Below are 21,868 nucleotides of genomic sequence, written 5' to 3' on the forward strand. Positions count from 1 at the left end.
AAGTCTATATTCAATTCATCTCTAATCTTAGAACCTAGCATACGCCTTCACTCATAGCAATAACTTAATAAACATTATGCTGATTAAGTATCCTTCAGTTACAGATCGACCAAGCATCACTTTTGCAGAAGAGCACCAGTGTTTTTCCAGTCAAGTGCTTGAGAGTTTTATACGCGGAAGGCTTTATCAGCAGCTAGAGTTGAGACATGTTTGCCCTGCACTTGTTCCCCATTGAACATTCACATGGATAGAAAGCCTTTAAGTTGGTGCAATCTTTATATTTCAGAACTTTTCTGGCCAAAGAGTCAGAATCACAAATGCATAGTGCTGTCAGTCTCATAATATTATTGGGAATTTGGTTCTTGAAATCAGAATTTAACAAATTAAATACTATGCAGACTTGGAGGTAAGGAAGACACAAAACATCTAGAATGTTCATGACCGGATGGAAGGATATATAAACATTTAAAAATATTAGAGGGGGAAGGGGGTGAGGGGAGGAGAGGAGGTGGAGGAGGAGGCATGGGCTTGCGCTGCTGAAGTCCACTCACTCGCTGGCCACCTCCTGACAAGTAGAGAGGATCCACTGCGGACCAAGGAAAGCGGAGGAGCCTGGTGGCAGCCACCCCCTCTTCTGCACTTCCCTGCACTCTCATCTCTCTCGGCCTTGGCCTCTGACACGAGAAAGAGATGCTGGTTGCAAGTTTTGGAGATCCCTGTTTTTTATGGAACACAGTTCTGTATAATTTTCGTAAGATTCCTTGGCAATAACATACACTTGTGATGGACCCTAGAAATACTGCTATGTTAGGATTGGGTTCTGATTCCAAAGGATTTTCAAGAAAGAGTCCCTCTGCCATCAGTGCTGGCACACTGGTCAGCAAGAGAGAAGTAGAGGTAGAGAACAGCACAAAGGAAGAAGAGGACCTTCGCAAGTGGAATTGGGAAAGAAACATCGAAGCAGGGAAAGATGATGGTGTGACTGATGTACAGCAACAGTTTTCAGTGAAAGAAACAAACTTTACCGAGGGAAATTGAAAATTGAAAATTGGCCTTCAGGCTAAGAGAACTAAAAAACCTCCAAGGAACTTAAAGAACTATGTATGTCGTCCTGCCATAAAAACAACTATCAAGCACCCAAGAAAAGCACTTAAAAATGGGAAGATGACAGATGAAAAGAATGACACTGTCATTTCAGTGGTGTCCTCTGATGCACAAACGTTTTCAATTTTGATGAACTCCAATTTGTCTGTTTTTTCTTCTATTGCCTGTGCTTTGGTGTCATAGCCAAGATATCACTGGCAAATCTAACATCATGAAGGTTTTCCCCTATGTTTTCTTCTAAGGGTTTACAGTTCTGGCTCTTATGTTTAGGTCTTTGAGAGATTTTCAGGTATCCATCTCACCCTGAACTTGCTCCGAGTTCAGAAACTGATTAAGATAGCAAGGCATACTTTGGACATGTGAAATTGTTATAAAAAATGTAATGTATAAGCTATGGATATTGGACTAGCAACTATTATTTTGATTAGGTAATATACTCCTATGATTCAGAATTTAAAAGATAAAAAAGGAAACAATAAAACATTGTTACCATCATTACCCTTCTCTCCCCTGAGTACTCAAATCCATTTTGGAATCTCCTTTTAGGCAATTATGTGATAACCCCCTACTAACTATGATAGCTAGTTAAGCAGAACAACAACAATTTCTCAACTCAAATGAAGAAAAGTGTTCTGTATATTGAAATTGTCTTACTTGGAAAATAAATAGAAACAAATTGTTTGGAACCAAAACTGGTGCAAAGAAACTTCCAGGAGTGTAACTCCATCAGTGCCTTTGATATCTCCCACAAATATATATATATATATATATACACACACAAACAAGCAAATACATGCAAAGCCCCCCATTTAAAAATATAAATGGTACCATACTGTAAAAAAAAATTAGAAAAACTTACTTGAAAAAAATGCTGATAATAGATATTTTAAATTAATTAAATTATTTTTACATGATTTTCTTTTCAAATGTATAGAAAGAGTATAAAAATATGTCAAATCATGGTGAGATTAAGAATGATTAATTTATTCATATAATTTTATCTAACTTAAATGGGCTTATTCTTTTTGATTAGAAATAACAAAATCCTTTTTCTGACTTGCAAATCTTTCTTCCCTTAGCTTAGAATTCCCAGGAATCATTGACTGTTTTCTCTCATTCGTCATAAATCAAGATACTAAATTCTGTTGTCTACCTCTCAGATGCATCTAACCACTGTCCCCTCCTTCTTAACTCTACTATCAATATTTCCACTCTAAACTTTAAAAATAGCTTCCTCTATGGTTTCTCTGCTTCAAGCCTCATTTCTTCAACACATCTTTCACAATACCAACAGAATCATTTTCCTAAAATATGTATCAGATCATTAACCCTCACTTTTCAAGGCCATAAGAGTTAAAAAGTAAAAACAAACAAAAAAGTAAAAGTAGCACCTTTGAAATGCTATTTGGAGAGCCCTTATGTCGCATCTTAGCATCTCTACTACTTACTAGCTACAAGGACTTGGGCACTTGAAGCATGAAATGGTAGCACCCTTTCTGAAAAGCCTTCCTTGATTGTTTCTTATAGAGACTTAGGCCAGAGCCCTAAATCAGGCCAGGCTCTTGACTCTCGTTCCCCAGTCCATGCTCCTGCTCTTGTGTGGGCTCCAGCCACACCTGAGATGACTTATCTCAAGATACACAATCTTATCATGCCTCACTGATGTACATGTATTCCTTTAATCAGATGCCCACTGAAATACTGGTTCAAATTCTACTTTCTCTGCAAAACCTTTTAAAACCAGATTTAGTTATTTCATCCTCCAGACTCCTCTAATTGAATGTTCAAGTCTCTATTATAGCTGTTGCTTAATTCTGTCATCTTTTCACCCTTTGTGGACACATGTGCCTGCTCCATTAGAATGTAAATTCTTAGTGACTCAGAATTAGGTCATTTATGTTTTGACTAACAAGTGATGGGGTAACCACCTCCTCCAGTTTGCTGAGGTTTTTCCTGGTTTGAGCATCAAAAGACCTCGTCCTGAGAATCCCTTTAGGGCAAACCAAGGTATACAGCCTCCTAATGTATAGCATAGTTCAAAGCCTACAGAAGGGTTATAAAGTGTCACTGGAATAGTCAAGAACTTTGGTTAGCTTTCATAAATGAATCTCTAAAGATTTTCTTCACTGTGTGGTCCTTAACCTACAATTCTTGGTCGATGTTACTGTGAAGTATTGAATATTATATTTCCTTGGTCATCCTACATTGAGGAAATTTGATTATTTCAAGAGATTAAAACAATCTTAAAATAAAATTTGTATTTTGAATATTAAAATGTTATTCTAGCCAGATAATCTCAAAAGATAGGAGAATTGAAATGCTGCTGTAAAGTGTTGACTAGGAGGGAAGAAAAATAAAACAATCCAAGCCTATAGTCTCTTCATTAAAATGCTATTGGATTCATTCCTTTGTTTCACACCACTGTGTATAATTATAGTACATAAAACCTCCAGATCTTCCTGCTATTAGGCATTTAAAAATATCCATTCCAGATTTTCAAAACAAGTTTTACATATACAGTAATTATATCACATGCATGTGCAATGCTTAGATTATATTTATCATACCACCTTAAATTTAGACCATCTCTATTAGGGTTGACTTAATCATTTTCATAACGATGCCCTGGGCATTTCCTAATAGGGCAGGAAGTAATCCTATTTGATGGGAGTTCACAGGTGCTAGACAGACATTTGACTTTGCACCATGTTCTAAAAGAGAAATAAGAAAAATAGTTTCAGAACTATTGGACACCTGTCCTGCACACATACCTTTGTTACCTTTTGTTATGGTAACACATCTTTAGGTTCTGCAGAGCACAGCTGGATGCTGCCAGTGTTGGCAAGTCACACGACATGGTGGAACAAACCACGGATTGAGATTCAGAAGACCTAGGTTTCAGTGTAGTTGAGCTCTCTGTTCTCTGACAAGGAGATAATCCTAGCCATGTAGTTAACTGTGGTGAAAACCTCATAAGAATAATTGGGAAAGTGACTTACAAGTCATAAAGTTGAGGCACCATAATGGGACATTTTTAATTAGGGGTGCACATCAGAATAACCTTCATGCCTTCCAAAATACAGGTGGGCCCCTCTCCAAGGCCAACTGGATCAGAATCTCCTGGGATAGGGATCAGAAATATTTTTTAAAGGCCCACAGATATTTCTGATTTACTTGCCTTTTTATAAACTATTGGGCCAGTACAAGATCATTAGTTTTCTAGAATGATGGACCTGAAATCAAATCCCTTCCAAATCTCTTAATAATGTTGTGACTTTGAAGTATACATTCATATGTTGAGCCTCAGTTTCTCTAGTTTGAAAACTGGATATATAAACACTTCTTTGTGTAGAGATGTACGTAAAACATCTAGGTCAGATGTCTGATAAGTAACCTAAACACATGAAGATCATAAGACAAAAGGGAGTGTTGGCGACTGTGGCTAATTGGAGAATGCAAGCCTTGATTAAACATATTTTTAAAAATTACTGTAAAGACTGACCTGGTCACACAAAATGTATCTGCAGGCATGACATTTGGTTTTTACCCCTAACATACTGGCCAGTAAATAAACAATTCTCAAGTACTATATAAAATATAAAGTCCTGAACTGTCTGAAAGTATGTTTCTACATGTATGTGTAAGATACTGCTAAATACAGGATTATATATTGATTCAGCAAATATTCAGTGCCCATTATGTACTTGTAAGTCCACATAGAGGTACTAAAAGAACTAATTCAAAGAGTTTACACCTGAGGGAGAGAGAGACAGAGAGACAGAGAGAGGCAGAAGATAAAATAAGACATGTCCATTACTAACAATACTGATACTACCAAAACTAAATTTTCACATTTATTTTTTATTAACATTCTACCCAGGTATTTGTGACTGTCTGAATTCTTATACACAGTTTTTAAACATCACTAATGACTAGAAATATTTGGAATTTTAAGTATTTTTTTTTTTAGAAACAGAGTATATTTTAACTAGATTGACATGGTAGTTTGTTGTGAAAGAAGAAGGCTAATTAATGCTAAGGCTTCTTCCAGGTTTAAGATTCTATAATTAGGAAGCAATAAATCGTGGAATCATCACCTAAGAGGAACCACTGACCAAATGACTCAGAGTCATTCTTAGAGCTGGAGCATCTCTTCACATATTTGGGGAAAATTTTCATCATGTGAGATATTCTTGCAACCTAAAAAGTACAAAGCCTGGCAGCTTTCTCATTCAGTTAAAATTGGACTATCCCCTGTCATCATCACAGGTCAGATTTTCCAAACTCATCTAAAATCTGAGCAAAATAATTTTACAAAGCCTACTGCTAACAGTTATTTCAAATCATGACTCCTCCACTTTTTAGATCTGTGACTTAGGGAAGTTACTGCACTTAAGTTTTTGTTTCCTCATCATTAAAATGGTGATGATCAGAACTGAATAAGACTTGTCATGAGGGTTAAATGAGACAATATTTGTAAAGCACTTAGCAGAGCCCTGGCATATAGTAATAGTTCATAAATGGTGTCTAGCATTTGGATTATCATTTTTACTGTTACACAACTATGGCCATGTTGTCTTAAAGCTCAGGAATCTTTAATGTTTTCATAATTACCCATGCCAGACATTTTTGCAGGAGGCTTCCCTGCTTGCAAATCCTCTCTCACAGGTGGCCATTCAAGATTAGATATAAACTCGGATCTGACTCAGTCCAAAGCTCAAGTGCATTCTACTTCACCCCAACTGTTGTGGAGAGGAATAAATCTTGGGAGCAAACCTGGCCTTTTCTTTTGTCTCTCCTACATTTGGGGTTTCTGCTAAAGATTTTTATTTTTAAGGAAAGGTCTTGCAGATACCAACAAAACACACACACACACACACACACACACACACGAAAAATACTCTGAGGTGATAAAGGCCAGCTTCATTAACCTGCCACTGAAGACTCCATTATCTGGTTGGAATTTACTTCTCTAGCCTCCCTTCCCCATTTCTCTCCTTCCCTTTTTGCACAGCCTACTCCAGTCAAAACTGACCAGTTATTCCTCATGCAGGCAGAATCCTTCCCTCTTCATGCGTCAGCCCCAGATGTTCAGCCTTCTCCCGAATCTCCAAATTCTACTCCATTTCCAGGCTTGGCAACAATGTCGGCCCTTCCAGAATTCTCAAAAGATGTGCTTGGTCTTTAGACTGAGTCAGGCCCAAGTTCATATCTGATCTTCATACCTGACTAGTTGTATATTGGTGGAGTCTTTAAAAATGTCAGCATCTGTGTCTTGCCTATAAATAAAATTCTATACTACAGTGCTGACAGGAGGATTGACTGCACAACCAAGAAACATAGGCACTAACAACATGTCTCAGGTACAGCAGTGGTTACTTCCTGCCTGGAATTATGATCACTTCTACTTGCTTATTTACAGAAATGGTACAGAACAACTGGATCACTATGTGGGAAGAACAATTTGAGCTGGATCTCTAGTCTCATTCCTTACACCAAAATAAATTTTAGATGAATCAAAGTTTTAAATGTAAAAAATGAAACATCAACAGCAAAAAAATGGAAGAAAAGACAGGTGAGTTTATTGATGAGTTGGAGTGGAGAAGGCCTTTCTAAGCAGGACACAATAATCAAAAGATTGTACAATGAAAAGACTGCCGATTATAGCTAATTAAAATTTTTCAATGTTCCTACAGCAAACAAACAATATAAAAATAAAATTATATTATATCAAACTGAGAAAATACATTTTCAACCCATATGATGAAAGGTTAACTTTCTTAATTTAAAAAGAGCTTTCATATATAAACAAAAAATGCTGAATACCCCAATTAGAAAAAAAATAGACAAAGTATTTGGTCAGGTAGCAAATAAAAGTATTTGATCGGGTAGCAAATACACATGACTAGTTAAGTGTGAAAAGATGTTCTCTTTTGCTAACAAAAAAATATAAATTAAAGCAAAGAGATACAGTTTTTAACCTACTGGAAGGGCAAAACTTAACAAGGTATGTGATGTTGGTAATGGTTAGGGCCGCAGGCCTTCTCACGCGCTGTTGGGATGGTTCAACTTAACAAATTTTGTTAAGATAAAAACAGGACATTCCTTTGATTCACTACTCACACTGCTAGAAATTTAGCTTAGAAATAAATTCAAGACCTACACAGTAATAAGCTAGCTGCAAAACATTTTGTAATTAAAAAAAAGTTAGTTAGTTTTTAATATATGCCTGAAAAACGGAGTCATGATATGTACCAAACACGGACTTCTAAGCAGTTATTTTATTTTATTTTTTTTTTGCGGTACGCGGGCCTCTCACTGTTGTGGCCTCTCCCGTTGCGGAGCACAGGCTCCGGACGCGCAGGCTCAGCGGCCATGGCTCACGGGCCCAGCCGCTCCGCGGCATGTGGGATCTTCCCGGACCGGGACACGAACCCGTGTGTCCCTTGCATCGGCAGGCGGACTCTCAACCACTGCGCCACCAGGGAAGCCCCTAAGCAGTTATTTTAAAAAGTATGACATTGACGAGGATATTTCTAACAAATATTAAGTGGGAAAAAACTGATTCCGTTGGTATAAATTGAAAATGTGGGGGTAGGGTGGGTTGAGTGTGCATCAATATACATACACAATGTACATTTTTTTTAGAAAAATAATAAGAAACTGAGAAGTACCTACTTTTAGGGAACAGAACTGAGTGGGGAAGGAGGGGACATGTGGAATAAAGGGATATTTTTATTTTATGCCTTTCTCAACCAGTCGAGGCCCTGGATCTAGTAATCATAACTTTGTATATTACATCTAAATTGTATATACATTATAAACAGCTCATCTATTGTGGGCATTTGTTCCCAGTTTGTCAGCTAAGACAACTAGAGAGGCCCAAAGTTTTGAGCGCTGGATATAATCTATTAACTGGATTAAGAAATACAATTTGCTATTGTGTAGAAGTTCAAACATTTTTTAAAAAGAAGGGCCTTCACACTGAAAGATTGGAACCACTGGTGACGGAGAGGGATAAAAATAAAACACATTTAACTGTGATGGGAACTCCTTATGCTGTTGAAGAGGAATCAGGAAAGGGTAGGTGTGGCTTTAAGAACGATTTGCGATATTTCAACCCCACCCTGACGAGCGATCCGAAAATGTCGCATAATATCTACCTTCACGCATCAGCAGTACTTATTTTTTAGAATGAAAACTGAAAACACTGCTTTACACGGAGGCCATCGCCACCTATCTAATCATGTTTATAAATAAATGAAATCTATATTCTAACTGAAAATACAGCTATGTGAGCTTATCAGTTGCTCAGATTTGAATGTATTCAAACTTTCAAACAGTAGAAGAGGTCTTAAGCCTCATGTCAGCCCAACCCCACCTGTTAACTGTTCGGGGTTGTTTGCACAATCACACTGGGGAGGAGTAGGGCCTCCTGCTGTCACTTACGTCATGTATGTGAAAAAGGTGCTCAGGGGCTCCAGGGAATGATTCCGGAAATACTCAAATTCTCTGCATAGCTTTTTTCTCATCTCCGTGTCAATAATGGAAACAGTAAGAGGATTTGTTTGGTTAGCCAAGAAGTTGCCATAATCAGTGGTCTGGAGATGAATTTTCAGATCTGAAATTAAATGAAACCCCAAATCAGGTTAAATTTTGAACATGCATGAATAACCTTTACAACATTAATTGAAAGTATGGTAACTTTATGACAAATGCATATTTAATTATTATCTTATTAGACCTTAACATAAGGTCTATGTATGATTTAGATTTGAGCATCAATCTCTAAAGCAATAAAAAATTCATGTTAACACAGTCTAGTACGATATAACAATTTTTAATTACCTGAAAAAAATCTAGAATTATTTAGCACAGCTCAAAAGAACATAAAAAAACACCTAGTCCAGAGATTGCAAATTCGTTTTACCTGAGCCAACTTAGTCATTTGAAAATAGTGCTAGGAAAACTGTTTGAGGATATTAAGCCTCCATCTCAGCTTAATGGAAAAGAAAAGTTTATTACTAATATTTACCATGGGTATGGGAGGGCAGCCATCAATATCCTTTGACTACAGATGAAGAAGTTGAGTTTCAGCAGGTCTAAATGGGAGTTATATAGTAGTGGAGCTTAAACTAGGAGATGGGTATCCTTACTCTTGAATTCCAACATCATTTCCATGGGACCATGCTAGATGTCCTTTAAATGGCAATGTTTTTGGTTGCCAGATAATTTAATTGATTTCCAACTTCATTTATTGTCACTTCACCCTGAACAAACCATTTGTTTTCCAGCCTACACTTCTGTTAATACTGATCCCATCTAACTCTATAGAATTGGCCCCCTCCCCTTTTCAGATTGCTCATTATAATGTATACTTCAGCATTAAAATAATAGTTACCAGTGATTGAGCGCTTATTGCATTATCAGGCATTGTATCAAGTATGTATTATCTCATTTACTATTCATGGCAACCCTATGAGTTAGGAATGATTTTTAGTCCCTTTTACATATAAGAACCCTGAAGCTCAGAGAGCTTAACAGCTTGCTCAAAATCACGTTGATAAATGGACTCAAAGTCAGCCTCATATCTTAAAAATCTGTAATTTATTGCCAATCAGTGAAATCAGATTATCAGTTGTTCTGTAAAGCCTTAATTCTGTCTGGCAGAATTATTCAATCTCACGCTGAATTTCAAAGTACTTGGATAATATTTCTAGCACAGCTCCTGGCCCAGGATATTATAAAGTCTTAATATGTTAACTCTAAAAATGCAGTTCTGCTTTCTTAGTTATATCTTTTATCTTTGGTTCCTTGCGCAGGACCCAACATATAAGTGTTCTTAAATATCTGAATATCAAAAATGTCTTTGGGGGCTTCCCTGGTGGCGCAGTGGTTGAGAGTCCACCTGCCGATGCAGGGGACAGGGGTTCGTGCCCCGGTCCAGGAGGATCCCGCATGCCGCGGAGCAGCTGGGCCCGTGAGCCATGGCCGCTGAGCCTGCGCGTCCGGAGCCTGTGCTCTGCAATGGGAGAGGCCACAACAGTGAGAGGCCCGCGTACCGCAAAAAAAAAAAAAAAAAAAAAAAAAAAAAAATGTCTTTGGCACCATCTAGCACACAACCGGAGACAATATAGCATCCTGGAGCTTACTGTATTTTTCATTCAAACATTTATTAAGCATCTGTTATGTGCTGTTACCACAGGAGGCCCAAAATGGACAAGGCATATTCCTCATCTTCAAGGAAACTCACAATCTGGTGGAGGTAGAGGCACGACAAACAGATGATGCAAACAACTAAGTTCAGTGATAAAATAAGAACCTTGATTTATGGGAACATAGAAAATAAGAGCAAGATGCATAGGGATGAGAGCAAAAAAACCTAGGAGAGTTTCCAGAAGAAGGTTAATCCAGAGGTGAGCCTTAAGGTGCTATGTAAGAGCGCAAGGAAGGCATTCCATGAATGAGTATGGGTATGGTGGGTGCAAGAAACTCAAAACAGTTCAGTGTGGTTTGAAGCACTGAGTGGGAGAGAAGGAGGGGTAAGAAGTGAAGACAGAAATAAGCAGGGGCTGTCCCCAGGAAGGCTTGGTGTGACTTCCTTGATCCTGAGGATAACAGGGAGCCCCTGTGGGCTATGAACTGATTGCTCTGTAAGCTGGGGGGAGGGTGGATTTGCAGTTAGGCACTCAAGTGGTTCTTGAGTCTCTGAGATTCAGCAGACAGGCATTCTTCCTCAGTGTCTGGAGTAGATCATGCATCAGAAATGCTCTTCATCTGATTGACTGCAGAATTTATTTGCTCAATTACCTATTTAATTAACTTAATTTTAAAAAATCATACTCTTTTGCTATGTCTTCTTTGGCTTTTATTTTGACAGTCAGATTTTTATACAATTTGACAGTTTGCCTTCTCAGCACTGAGGAATATTTGCCAACAGAAGTGACACAAATGGTATTTCTTCCAAACCCATGGTATTGCTCATGTGACATATGTTTCTTTTAAGCAAAATAACTTCCAAACCCTTCAGCTGCCAGTGAGATTCTGATATTAAATGCCTCAAGTGTTTCAGGGCTTGTCTGGTGGCGCAGTGGTTAAGAATCCGCCTGCCAATGCAGGGGACACGGGTTCAATCCCTCGTCCGGGAAGATCTCACGTGACGCGAAGCAACTTAAGCCCGTGTGCCACAACTACTGAGCCTGCGCTCTAGAGCCCGAGAGCCACAACTACTGAAGCCCGCGTGCCTAGAGCCCGTGTTCCACAACAGAGTAGCCCTCACTCCCTGCAACTAGAGAAAGCCCGAGTGCAGCAGTGAAGACCCAATGCAGCCAAAAATAAATAAGTAAAATAAATAAATTTATTTAAAAAAAAATGTCTCAAGTGTTTCAGACCCTGTAAGCAACCTTGTAATACTGTGCTTGGTGGAGAGACAGCTGAGATAGAAGAAGCCCTGTCTCACCAGCCCCAAGAAGATCCAAGGGACACTTGCAATCAGATCCTAAGAAAATATTAAGACCTGAAATATTTGCTGAGATAATATCATTATCTGTCAGTAATGACAATAATGCTTATAGTTTTATAGTTTTTAAAATAGGATCACATATTTTTCCTCGCATTTCCCTAAATGCTTATCTAAATAGGTATGTGATGAATAGAGCTTTGTGGTCAAATACATTTGGAATAAAAAGGCTTCTTAACTGCAGGAACTGAAAGCCTTTAATACATTAATTTGAATGATTTCTTTGGAAAGAGTATGAAACCTCCCAAGCCACCAGAAATCAACGGAGCCACCCACAGAGCACATTTCGGAAAATTACACTCTTATCCAGAGTAGTGTGTCAAGTGGCATTTTTTTCTTTTTTTATTCAAATGAGGAACTGTGAGATCACTAGCAACTAAATCAATGTTATAGGTCCCAGATGTAATAACATAAAGGGAACAGATTGAGCTATCATAACAAATATCTGAGTATATCACCCAGAGTAGTGTATATGCAATGTGCCCGCATGTGTGTACACAGGGTCATAAAGTAAAAATGCATCTTCTGTGGGTTGCAGTCCATTGGGTTCAGGGAATTATCTGAGATCTCTTGGCCAGTGAGGCAGGACCACTATCTGGTTGTTATCTCTTCTTTATTAATTTGTTGGATAGATTTTTGTTTTTCCTGTGCAGCTTCCTGTTGATACTCTATAAAAATGAATGTCCAGACCTTTCAAACTCCAGGTAGGTTATGCCAAGGAAGCACCTTCAGAGGTACCTGTGAAGGGTGCTATTTTTGAGCAGCCCCCTGCCTCTTCACCACACTCTGCTGGCGCTGAACTTATGAAAGTTATTTGACCTTTCTGAACTCAGTTTCCTCATCTACAAAATAGGTATAGAAACTATGCTTTTGGGTTGTTGTGGGGATTTAAAAAGATGATGTAGGTGAAGAGCCTTTTTTTCCCTCACTTGTACCCATCTACTTCCAAAGTAATTCGATTCAGCTGGCTAAGACTTTGATTTTTATTCTCTAAACCAGAATTTTCTTAAATAATATATTGGAATCTACCATCATACAATTACTCAGGTTTTAATAAATATATCAGGATCTATAAAACCAGACACTTCTTCCTCCATTATTGCTAATGTACTGCCATTCTCATGGTGATAAAACTTCAAGTCCTCTTTGATGCTTTATTAACTCCAAATCCCCTGCATTGTTCCTGAATATCTTCCTGGATTTCCTCTCCTTATATCCCCCGTTTAGAATGACCACATCATAAACCTAGCTCACCGTGGCAGTCTCTTAATAGATTCTCCCAGGCTTGTTTCTCTTCATGTACTCCATGCCTCAAAGAATATTTCCTAGGAAATATTTTGATCTTATAATGATCCTATAAGTAGCTTGGAACTACTGAGTTTTAGGCAGATTAAAAGCAACTTGCATAATATTTGCAGAGTATTTTACCACTGACAATGATTTTAATATACATTATCTCTCAACCTTAACAATAATCCCCATTTCATAGATGAAGAAACCGATGCTCAGAGAAATAACTTGTTCATGTTTTCTATGCTTACAAGTATTTGACTGAAGATTCAAACGTACCTCCTCAACCAATATTTTGAAGCTCCATGATTAGACTTTCAAGGGCCTTCAAAAAATTTCCCAACCTAAATTCTTGCCTTATTCTTCAAGTATGCTAGTATTGCAGCCAAACTGCTTTACTCCTCACCCATATGCTTTTATTGTTTTCTATCTATAGTTCATTAATTCTCCCCAAGAAACTAGAGTGTCTTGCCATATCAACTCTCCTCCACCCACCTCTTATTCCTTATCTCACTGGCATTTTCCCAGCCTACTGTCTTTCAAGATTTGGTTCACTTTCAAATATATTTTCTATCTATAGGTTTAAACTCTTCTTATATTTTTAATTGCTTTGTTTATTTATAGAATGAATATTTCCAAAACAAACCAGTGCTTCTGAAGGCGAATAGAATCAGCTACTTAGAATCGTATACTAAACACCATTAACCATAACCAAGAAATGGAAGGATTATTTTAGGAATTCAAAAGTCCAGCAGAAGAGGGTAAATTAATTCTTGTTGTATATACACTGCAGTTCAGGGGGCGTTCTTACGATTTCCCAGGAATTCTTATGGTTTACAGTTTACAAAACATCTTCAGAAATTTCTAATTCCCCTGGTAACTGGGAGTTAGGCCAGGGAGATACCATCTAAGCATCAGATAAGAAAGCACCATGACTAAAAGTTAAGCAGCTGGCTTAACACCCGAGAGCCAGAAAGTAGAAGAGCCAGGACTTAAACTCAAACATGCAGACATTTCTAAGATGTATTTTCAGATTCTTACTATGTGCAAAACATAGCCTTGGGCTAGAGAAGCTAGGAGACAAAAAAGTATAAGGTGTGGTTTCTACCCTTAAAAAAAAAGTCTTTTTTAAAAAAATTCAGTTTTATTGAAGTATAACCAACAAATAAAATGGTAAGACTTTTAAAGTGTACATTGTGGTGATCTGATATACATTTACATTGTGAAAGGATTCTCCCACCTAGTTAATTAACACCTCTATCACCAGACATATTTATAGTTTCTGCCCTTAAGGCTTAAATTTAGGAGGGGATAGATTCATTTATTCATTCAGGAGGTAAGCCCTTAACTGATAATTCAGGGGACTAGATAGATAAACGAGACAAATGTCCTGCCCCAGGGTGACATACTTACGCAAATATCACAGATGCTACACAGAATTAGGTCCCTTACAAGGTACGATAGAGCACAAAATTAAGATTAGTCAATTCTGTCCCAATAGGGATACAGTAGAAAAGGGTTTATTGAGAAATTGACTCTGAAGTGGAGACTTTAAAGAGGAATGGGTGTTCTCCAGGCAAGCAGGATGGTGAATGGAATTTGTGGCTGAAGGAATAACTGTAGAAGGGCAGAAGGGTTTTGAGGAAATGCTTACCAGGTAGAGATAGGACAGACTGCTCCAGCTTTTAAACTGAGTGAAGTTTATCCTGCCTGATGAAAGTATTTTTGAACAGAAAAGTGATGGTATTGTATATGCATTTTTAATACAAGGCAGAGAAAATAAGTACAATAATTAGAGGTACAAATAATGTCTAAAGGAGCTTGGTGAAAGCCCTTTGAAATAAGAGTCTTCCTTCTATATGAATTTTTTAATTAAAAAATAGGTAGCAGGGGGACTTCCCTGGTGGCACAGTGGTTAAGAATCCGCCTGCCAATGCAGGGGACACAGGTTCGAGCCCTGGTCCGGGAAGATCCCACATGCCGCGGAGCAACTAAGCCCGTGTGCCACAGCTACTGAGCCTGCGCTCTAGAGCCCACAAGCCACAACTACTGAGCCCGCGTACCACAACTACTGAAGCCTGTATGCCTAGAGCCTGTGCTCTGCAACAAGAGAAGCCAGCACAATGAGAAGCCCGTGCACCGCAACGAAGAGTAGCCCCTGCTTGCCACAACTAGAGAAAGCCTGCGCGCAGCAACGAAGACCCAACGCAGCCATAAATAAATAAATAAATAGATAGATAGATAGATAAAATTTAAGAAAAAAAGGTAGCAGGTATAAATACAGGTAAACAATGAAAGGTCTCCTACTTGTCACCTACCTACACCCCCACCACTCATTACTAGCCCCAGTAAATTACTAGTTTTAGTTTCATTTGAATCCTTTCACAGTTTCTTTGTATCGAGACAATCATATAGAAAATATATTTTAAATGTATCTGCCTTTTTCAGTAAAGAGTATCCGTATGCTACACAGTTCTTCCCCTTGCTTTCCTCACTTAATACATCTCAGCTATCTTTCCATATAGGTCCTCTTAGAGTGTGTGTGTGTGTCCTCATGCTTTTTTCTTTTCTTTCTTTCTTTTTTCCTTTTCTTTCTTTCTTTTTGTAGCCGCAGAATATCCCATTACGTGACTGTTCCATAATTTATCTAACCAGTTCCCTGCCAATGGACATTTGATTTGTGTTTCATTTTCTGCTATTCCCAACAATGCTACATGAAGTACCAGGTCAAGTGTACATGCATTTGGAATTTTGAGGCCCAACTGCTATCATTAAGGGGTTCTTATTTTTTCAATATTTTTATTCTCTAGAGTTGGAGCCCTTTTAGGGCAGGGACTAGTTCTTTACCATCTTTACTTCCTCGGCTCTAAAGAGAAAGTGCTTAATATATGAATTAATTCCCATGTGAAGGCACAGTTGGAAAGTAATGAAGGTCATGTCCCTTGAAAAGGAAGTAATTGTTCATGAGCTATAATCATCTCTCATCCCCTTTCCAAAAATGATGGCAAAGAGGATGAGGTAAAGGCTGGGTCCAGAGTACTCTTACCACACCCTGAGAGCCAGAGATCACTCTCACCATATATTTTAGAAAAGGCTATTTCTTACTAAATTCTAAAGCTCTGAAGTATTCATTTTACCACTTTGTCCTTTTCTGAAGAGGAAAGAATACTTACAAAAGTCTTGTTTGTAATTACAAAAAAAAAAATCTGATGAAAATAGCAGTGTTGCCATGAAAAGACATGGAGGGACTTCAAATGTATGTCACTAAGTGAAAGAAGCCAGTCTGGAAAGGCTACATACTTACTGTATGATTCCAATTATGTGACATTCTGGAAAAGGCCAAACTAGGGAAGCAGTAAAGTGATCAGTGGTTGCCAGGCTGGGGGTCAGGGAGGGGGAGAATAGTCAGAGTATAGAGGAATTTTAGGGCAGTGAAAATACTCTGTATAATACAATAGCGGTGGATACACGTTATACATTTGTCCAAACCCATAGAATGCACAACACCAAGAGTGACTGAAATGTCAACTCTGGACTCTGGGTGATTACCATGTATCAGTGTAGGTTCACTGATTATAAACAAATGCACCACTCTGGTGCGGGATGTTGATAAGGGGGAGGCTATGCATGTGTGGGAGTAGGGGTTATATAGGAAATCTCCGTCTTTTCGCCTTAATTTTGTTGTGAACCTACAACTGCTCTAAAAAAAGTTTTAATTAAAAAAATTAGCAGTGGGCTTCCCTGGTGGCGCAGTGGTTGAGAGTCCCCCTGCTGATGCTGGGGACACGGGTTCGTGCCCCGGTCCGGGAAGATCCCACATGCCGCGGAGCGGTTGGGTCCGTGAGCCATGGCCGCTGAGCCTGCGCGTCCGGAGCCTGTGCTCTGCAACCGGAGAGGCCACAGCAGTGAGAGAGGCTTGCGTACCGTTAAAAAAAAAAAAAAAAATTAGCAGTGTTAATTCTTCTAAAGACTATTTTATGTCCCTTTAACATTATTATTTTGGTTCAAGTTAATTTTAAAGAACTTGTCTTAAAAGTTACTTTTTAAGAATTTTCTATGTGAATATAGCCTCCAAGCAGTACCATCGACACAGGCCATGTGAACTGGCTTCCTCTCCTGTCCCCCGGAAGGACTGAGTCACAGAGGGTCCTAGTGACTGGTTCAGGTCACTGTTAGTCAGGGTCAGGCCTTGGAGTGGATGAGTATTTCTGACCACACTCACACAATCATAAATACTAGGATTTTTCAAAGCTTTTCTGTACAATTTTCATATTTCTCTCTTCCAAATTTACCTGAAACCTTATATGTTCCTGGTAAGTGGTTCTAAAACAACTTGTTGGTATCAGGACACTTTTCTTTTAAAGACTAGAGGACTTCAAAAGACTAAAGGCAAATATAAGCTTTGCCAAGTTAGCTTTCCTTTACAGAAAATGCCTGCTTCAACACATAGTACTATCCTGACATTGTTTTACCTACTCTTCTTTACCCATAATTTGTATGGTGCATATTATGTGAGAAAGTAAACAAATCCTAAAATCCTTAACTTCTGCCCCAGTGAGTGTCCTTGAGTTCTTCTCTTCATGTCTTAAGCCAGCTCGGAAGGTGGCTGGGTTTCTCTCAGTACATTCACAGATGCAACAGTTGCACTGCTTTTCACAAGTCATTTATTTCCCAACATCTTATAAAATAAACAGGCAGGGCAGACATTATTTTCTATATCAAAATGGAGCTGAGAGCAACATGGACCTATTCATGTATCTTCCATTCATGCTCAGGAGGCAGACATTTTAGTAAAAAGCAGACGCAGGTGTCTGCATATCCCACCCCTGACAAGGTGGTTAAATTAGTGACAGCCACTCTAAGCCTCAGAGTCCTCAACAGTTAACTGAGGACATGAAACCCTTACTTTATTTAGATTGATTTTCTCATGCATCATTATAACCTATAGTTTGATGGCTCATATTTGATATTCCTAAGAGTCTCCAAGCAGATTGGCAACAGATTCAAACACAGTTGTAAAACGAATGGTTGAAAAAATATATATATTAATGGGAGGAAAGAAAGGTAGAAACCATGAGATACAATGACAATAAAGCAATGGTGTATATAAGAGGGTTTCTTACTCGGGGTGCAGGATGACTTCAGGTGGTCCATGACCACCTGATGTTATATGGAAAATTCTATATGTATGCACCTGTGTGTATTTTTCTAAGAAGTTCATTCTTCGGGTCTTCAAAAGGGTCTGAAACCTTTCCTTCTCCCCCAAACTGAAGCTGAGGGTGGTTTCTCTCTGAATTCTTTAGTGAGCTGGCTTAACCTTGCTTTGTATCATGAAGACATTTCATGTATTGTTTATGTTTAAATTTTGCATTCCTCAGCCCATTTAAAAGCTAGACTGAAAACTATTGAGAATTCATTCAAATGGCTGCTCTCAGAAGCATTCATTATGCTCTGTGTTCACTAATTTTTTCCGCCTGAATTTATGCTGATTTTATATATATGATTAACATTCTCCAGACATCAAACTCCTAATTAAATATGCTGAAGTGATTTAGGATTTGGGATTATATTGTAATTATTTGTAGCCAACAGAATTAGTTATCATCTACAAGATTTGTCTAGCTGTTTCCATTGCTAATGAAAGGAGAGGGTCTCCCTCAACTTGGGCAGTTCTGCCTTAACTCTGGCTCTAACTGGTCAGAACCATAAAGTGACCTCAGGACCATCAGCCCTACTTGAGAAGCCTGCAAAGTCACCTCCGAGTTTTTGTTTTATTTTGCCTTCTAATACTCTTCCTGGCAGTCTTGATCCTTATTGCTTTCTTGTTTTTTCTAGAATAATCTAGAAGTTTTAAAGCACCCTATTATTGACATTATTATATTAATTTTATAAGCACGTTTCAAAGTAAACAAATGTAGTGTTTTTAATAATAAAAATACTATATATTTAAATGTGAAATCTTTGGTAAGCCTTTGAAAATACTGTAGCTTAAAGATAATTTCCAGGGACTTCCCTGGTATTCCAGTGGTTGAGAATCCATCTTGCAATGCAGGGGACGCTTGTTCAATCCCTGGTTGGGGAACTAAGGTCCCACATGCAGCGGGGCAACTAACCCTTTGTGCTGCAGCTACTGAGCCCATGTGCTCGGGAGTCTGTCTGCCACAACTAGAGAGAAGCACACGTACCGCAACTAAGACCCCACGCAGCCAAAAAAATAATAAATAAATAAATATTTTAAATAAATAAATTTTTTTTTAAGAAAAAGATAATTTCCAGAATGGGGGGGATATGGGGAGAAGGGTATGAAGTGTTGATTATACAAGATGAATAAGTCCTAGAAATCTACTGTAGAGCATAGAGCCTATAGTTTACACACACACACACACACACACACACACACATATAGTAATAACAGAGGGCAGGAGGAAATCTTTGGAGGTGATGGATGGGTTTATGGCATAGATTGTGGTGATTTCCCAGGTGTATACCTATCTCTAAACTCATCAAGTTGTATACATTAAATAAGCACAGCTTTTTACATGTCAATCATACCTCATAAAGTGGTTAAGAAAAAGAGATAATTTCCATTTGTAGAGTGCTTCACAGTTCTTAACACATTCTCTCATGTACTGCCTTATTTATTTCTCCAAACAACTCAGCAAAGCAGGCGTTACCATCAAGTTTTACAAATAAGGAATCAGGCTCAGAGGCTTTCAGCCGCAAGTCACCTACCTATTCCTGGCAGAGGTCAAAGTCAGGACTTTTGAATCTAGGATGGCCTCATCACATACCATGTCTCTTGATTTTTTTCTTAAGCTCCATTAAAGACAAACCTCAAATATACATACTCTCGTGTTAATACATACTGGTAAGTAGGATAGAATAAAATTCTCTAGACCAAGGTTTAGGGTATTTTTTTGGTCGGGGGAGGGCCATGGATCCCTGGACAGTTTGGTGATATCCTTCTCCAGATAATATTTATAAATATGTAGAACGAGGGACTTCCCTGGTGGCACAGTGGCTGGGAATCCGCCTGCCCATGTAGGTGACACGGGTTTGAGCCCTGGTCCGGGAAGATCCCACATGCCGCAGAGCAACTAAGCCCGTGAGCCACAACTACTGAGCCCATGTGCCACAACTACTGAAGCCCACGCGCCTAGAGCCAGGGCTCCGCAACAAGAGAAGCCACCGCAATAAGAAGCCCGCTCACAGCAACGAAGACCCAAGGCAGCCAAAAATAAATAAATAAATATGTAGAACGGAATTACATAGTATTACAAAGGAAACCAAATATTTTAAAATATAGGTATTAAGATATGTTAAAATGTGTAATAACGTGATTCTTTATTAAGACATTAAATATCAAGGATGAGTGCAATATCTAGTATAATTTTGAAATAGTGAAAACATAAATGATATCTCAATGTATCTGCAAGAACTGTATTAGGATATGAAACCACTGAATTTCTGTTGGTGACAAAGTACTAACCGCCGTGATTTGTTGCCTACATTCATAATGAAAGGAAATGCTACATTTTACTTAGAGAATACTGAAAATAGAGGTGTAATTTTTTTTCCTCGTCCAAGTGTCTGGACCCCTGAAGTCTGGACCCTGGGCCTAAGAACCCGCCCTGGACTCCCAGGCCCCTGGTCCATGCTTCCAGTGGGCACCATCAATCCCTTTTTTCCTTTTTAAACGGCGAGAAGAGAGGCGCTTACCTTCCAGAGTCTCACACTGGACCAGGTTGCTGTAGTCCCGCTGGGTCAGGAGGCCGGCTTTGCATCCTCGCACCAGGCCCTCCAGGTAGCCATGGTCCGCGTTGAAGTACAGCTCGGCGCCCTCAAGCATGGGGGAAGCGGTCGCGGCCAGGAGAGGCTGAAACAGCTCTGCGTCCCGGGCAGACCCCGAGGACGTGCACCAGTCTGGAAAGAGTGCTAGCAGTTCTCCGGGGTTACCGGGAAGCGATCTCTCAGCTGATAGTCGGGGTTTCGTGACTAGTTTCCTCCGCTTTCAGTGGCTTTCAACATAGCCTGACCAGCCCTGTTTTTACATCAACAGTGAATCAGCTAGATAACCCGGGTGCACCCGGGAGCAAACCCTTGCTGGGAGAGGAGGGTCGTGAGAAGGGGGGGGTCAGGGCTCTTTCCCTGCGAGAGCAAATGACCCCTTCCCTGCTCTGCTATTGGAACCCTTGCTACAGCAGAATGTTGTGTAAACATTCCTTCCCCATCTGAGCTTCTGAGCTTTCAATTGTAAATTACGTTTGTCCTAAGTGTCCTGAGGACTATCAATAAGAAGAAAGAGAGGGCTTTTTTTAAAATTAACTTATATGTAAATAGAGCAAACGTGATCAGGCAGTTTGGAGAACCCTGAGAAGCTAATTCAGCAGCGCCGTGTTTGTAAAACCAATGACTAGTAATGCCTTAACTTGGTCAAAGGTTCGCAGCTGCTTCCCTCCCCGCGCCCAGTCTTTAGGCAGAGACCAGAAAACAATCCTGGAAGCTGATAAACAGTGTTGTGATTCTTAATAATAAGCCACTACCTTTGCAAAATCTGACCCTTTACAAGGCGCTCTTCATTTTCTTTTTCCCATTTGGATCTCAGGATATTCAGACGAGTATATGAAGTGATAGTATTATTACTCAAATCACAAATAAGGAACCAGCTCTCAGAAGTGGGGAGGCAGCTCAAAATGCACAGCTTAATTAAGCCAGGACGTAATTGTTGTTTCATGCTCCCAAAAGGAATGCTGGTTTTCCCTTACACTTAGCTCTAAAATTGTATCAAATATCCTGAACACTATTTTACATATGTAGTATTTCACTTTCATATATATTGTGTCAAATTCTTTTTTTTTTTTTTTTTTTGCTGTACGCGGGCCTCTCACTGTTGTGGCCTCTCCCGTTGCGGAGCACAGGCTCCGGACGCGCAGGCTCAGCGGCCATGGCACACGG

The 21,868-nt window shown here is 39.1% G+C and overlaps 2 protein-coding genes across 4 annotated transcripts in view; one reads left to right on the forward strand and one right to left on the reverse strand.

The window, feature by feature from the left end:
• The window catches only part of ATP6V0D2 (ATPase H+ transporting V0 subunit d2), a 47,955-nt gene extending 26,746 nt beyond the window's left edge, over window positions 1-21,209 (reverse strand). The window contains exons 1-2 of the mRNA XM_007121248.2: window positions 20,633-21,209; window positions 8,554-8,725 (exon numbers count right to left, since the gene is read on the reverse strand). Coding sequence (XP_007121310.1) covers window positions 8,554-8,725; window positions 20,633-20,762 — 302 coding nt within the window. The 5' untranslated portion in view covers window positions 20,763-21,209. The remainder of the gene's footprint in view (window positions 1-8,553; window positions 8,726-20,632) is intronic.
• PSKH2 (protein serine kinase H2) overlaps window positions 1-21,868 on the forward strand; it is a 72,734-nt gene that overhangs the window by 19,718 nt on the left and 31,148 nt on the right. The gene's annotated exons all lie outside the window — the stretch shown is intronic.

Source organism: Physeter macrocephalus, chromosome 15 (assembly GCF_002837175.3).
Source record: "Physeter macrocephalus isolate SW-GA chromosome 15, ASM283717v5, whole genome shotgun sequence".
In the NCBI taxonomy this organism is placed as follows: Eukaryota; Metazoa; Chordata; class Mammalia; order Artiodactyla; family Physeteridae; genus Physeter; species Physeter macrocephalus.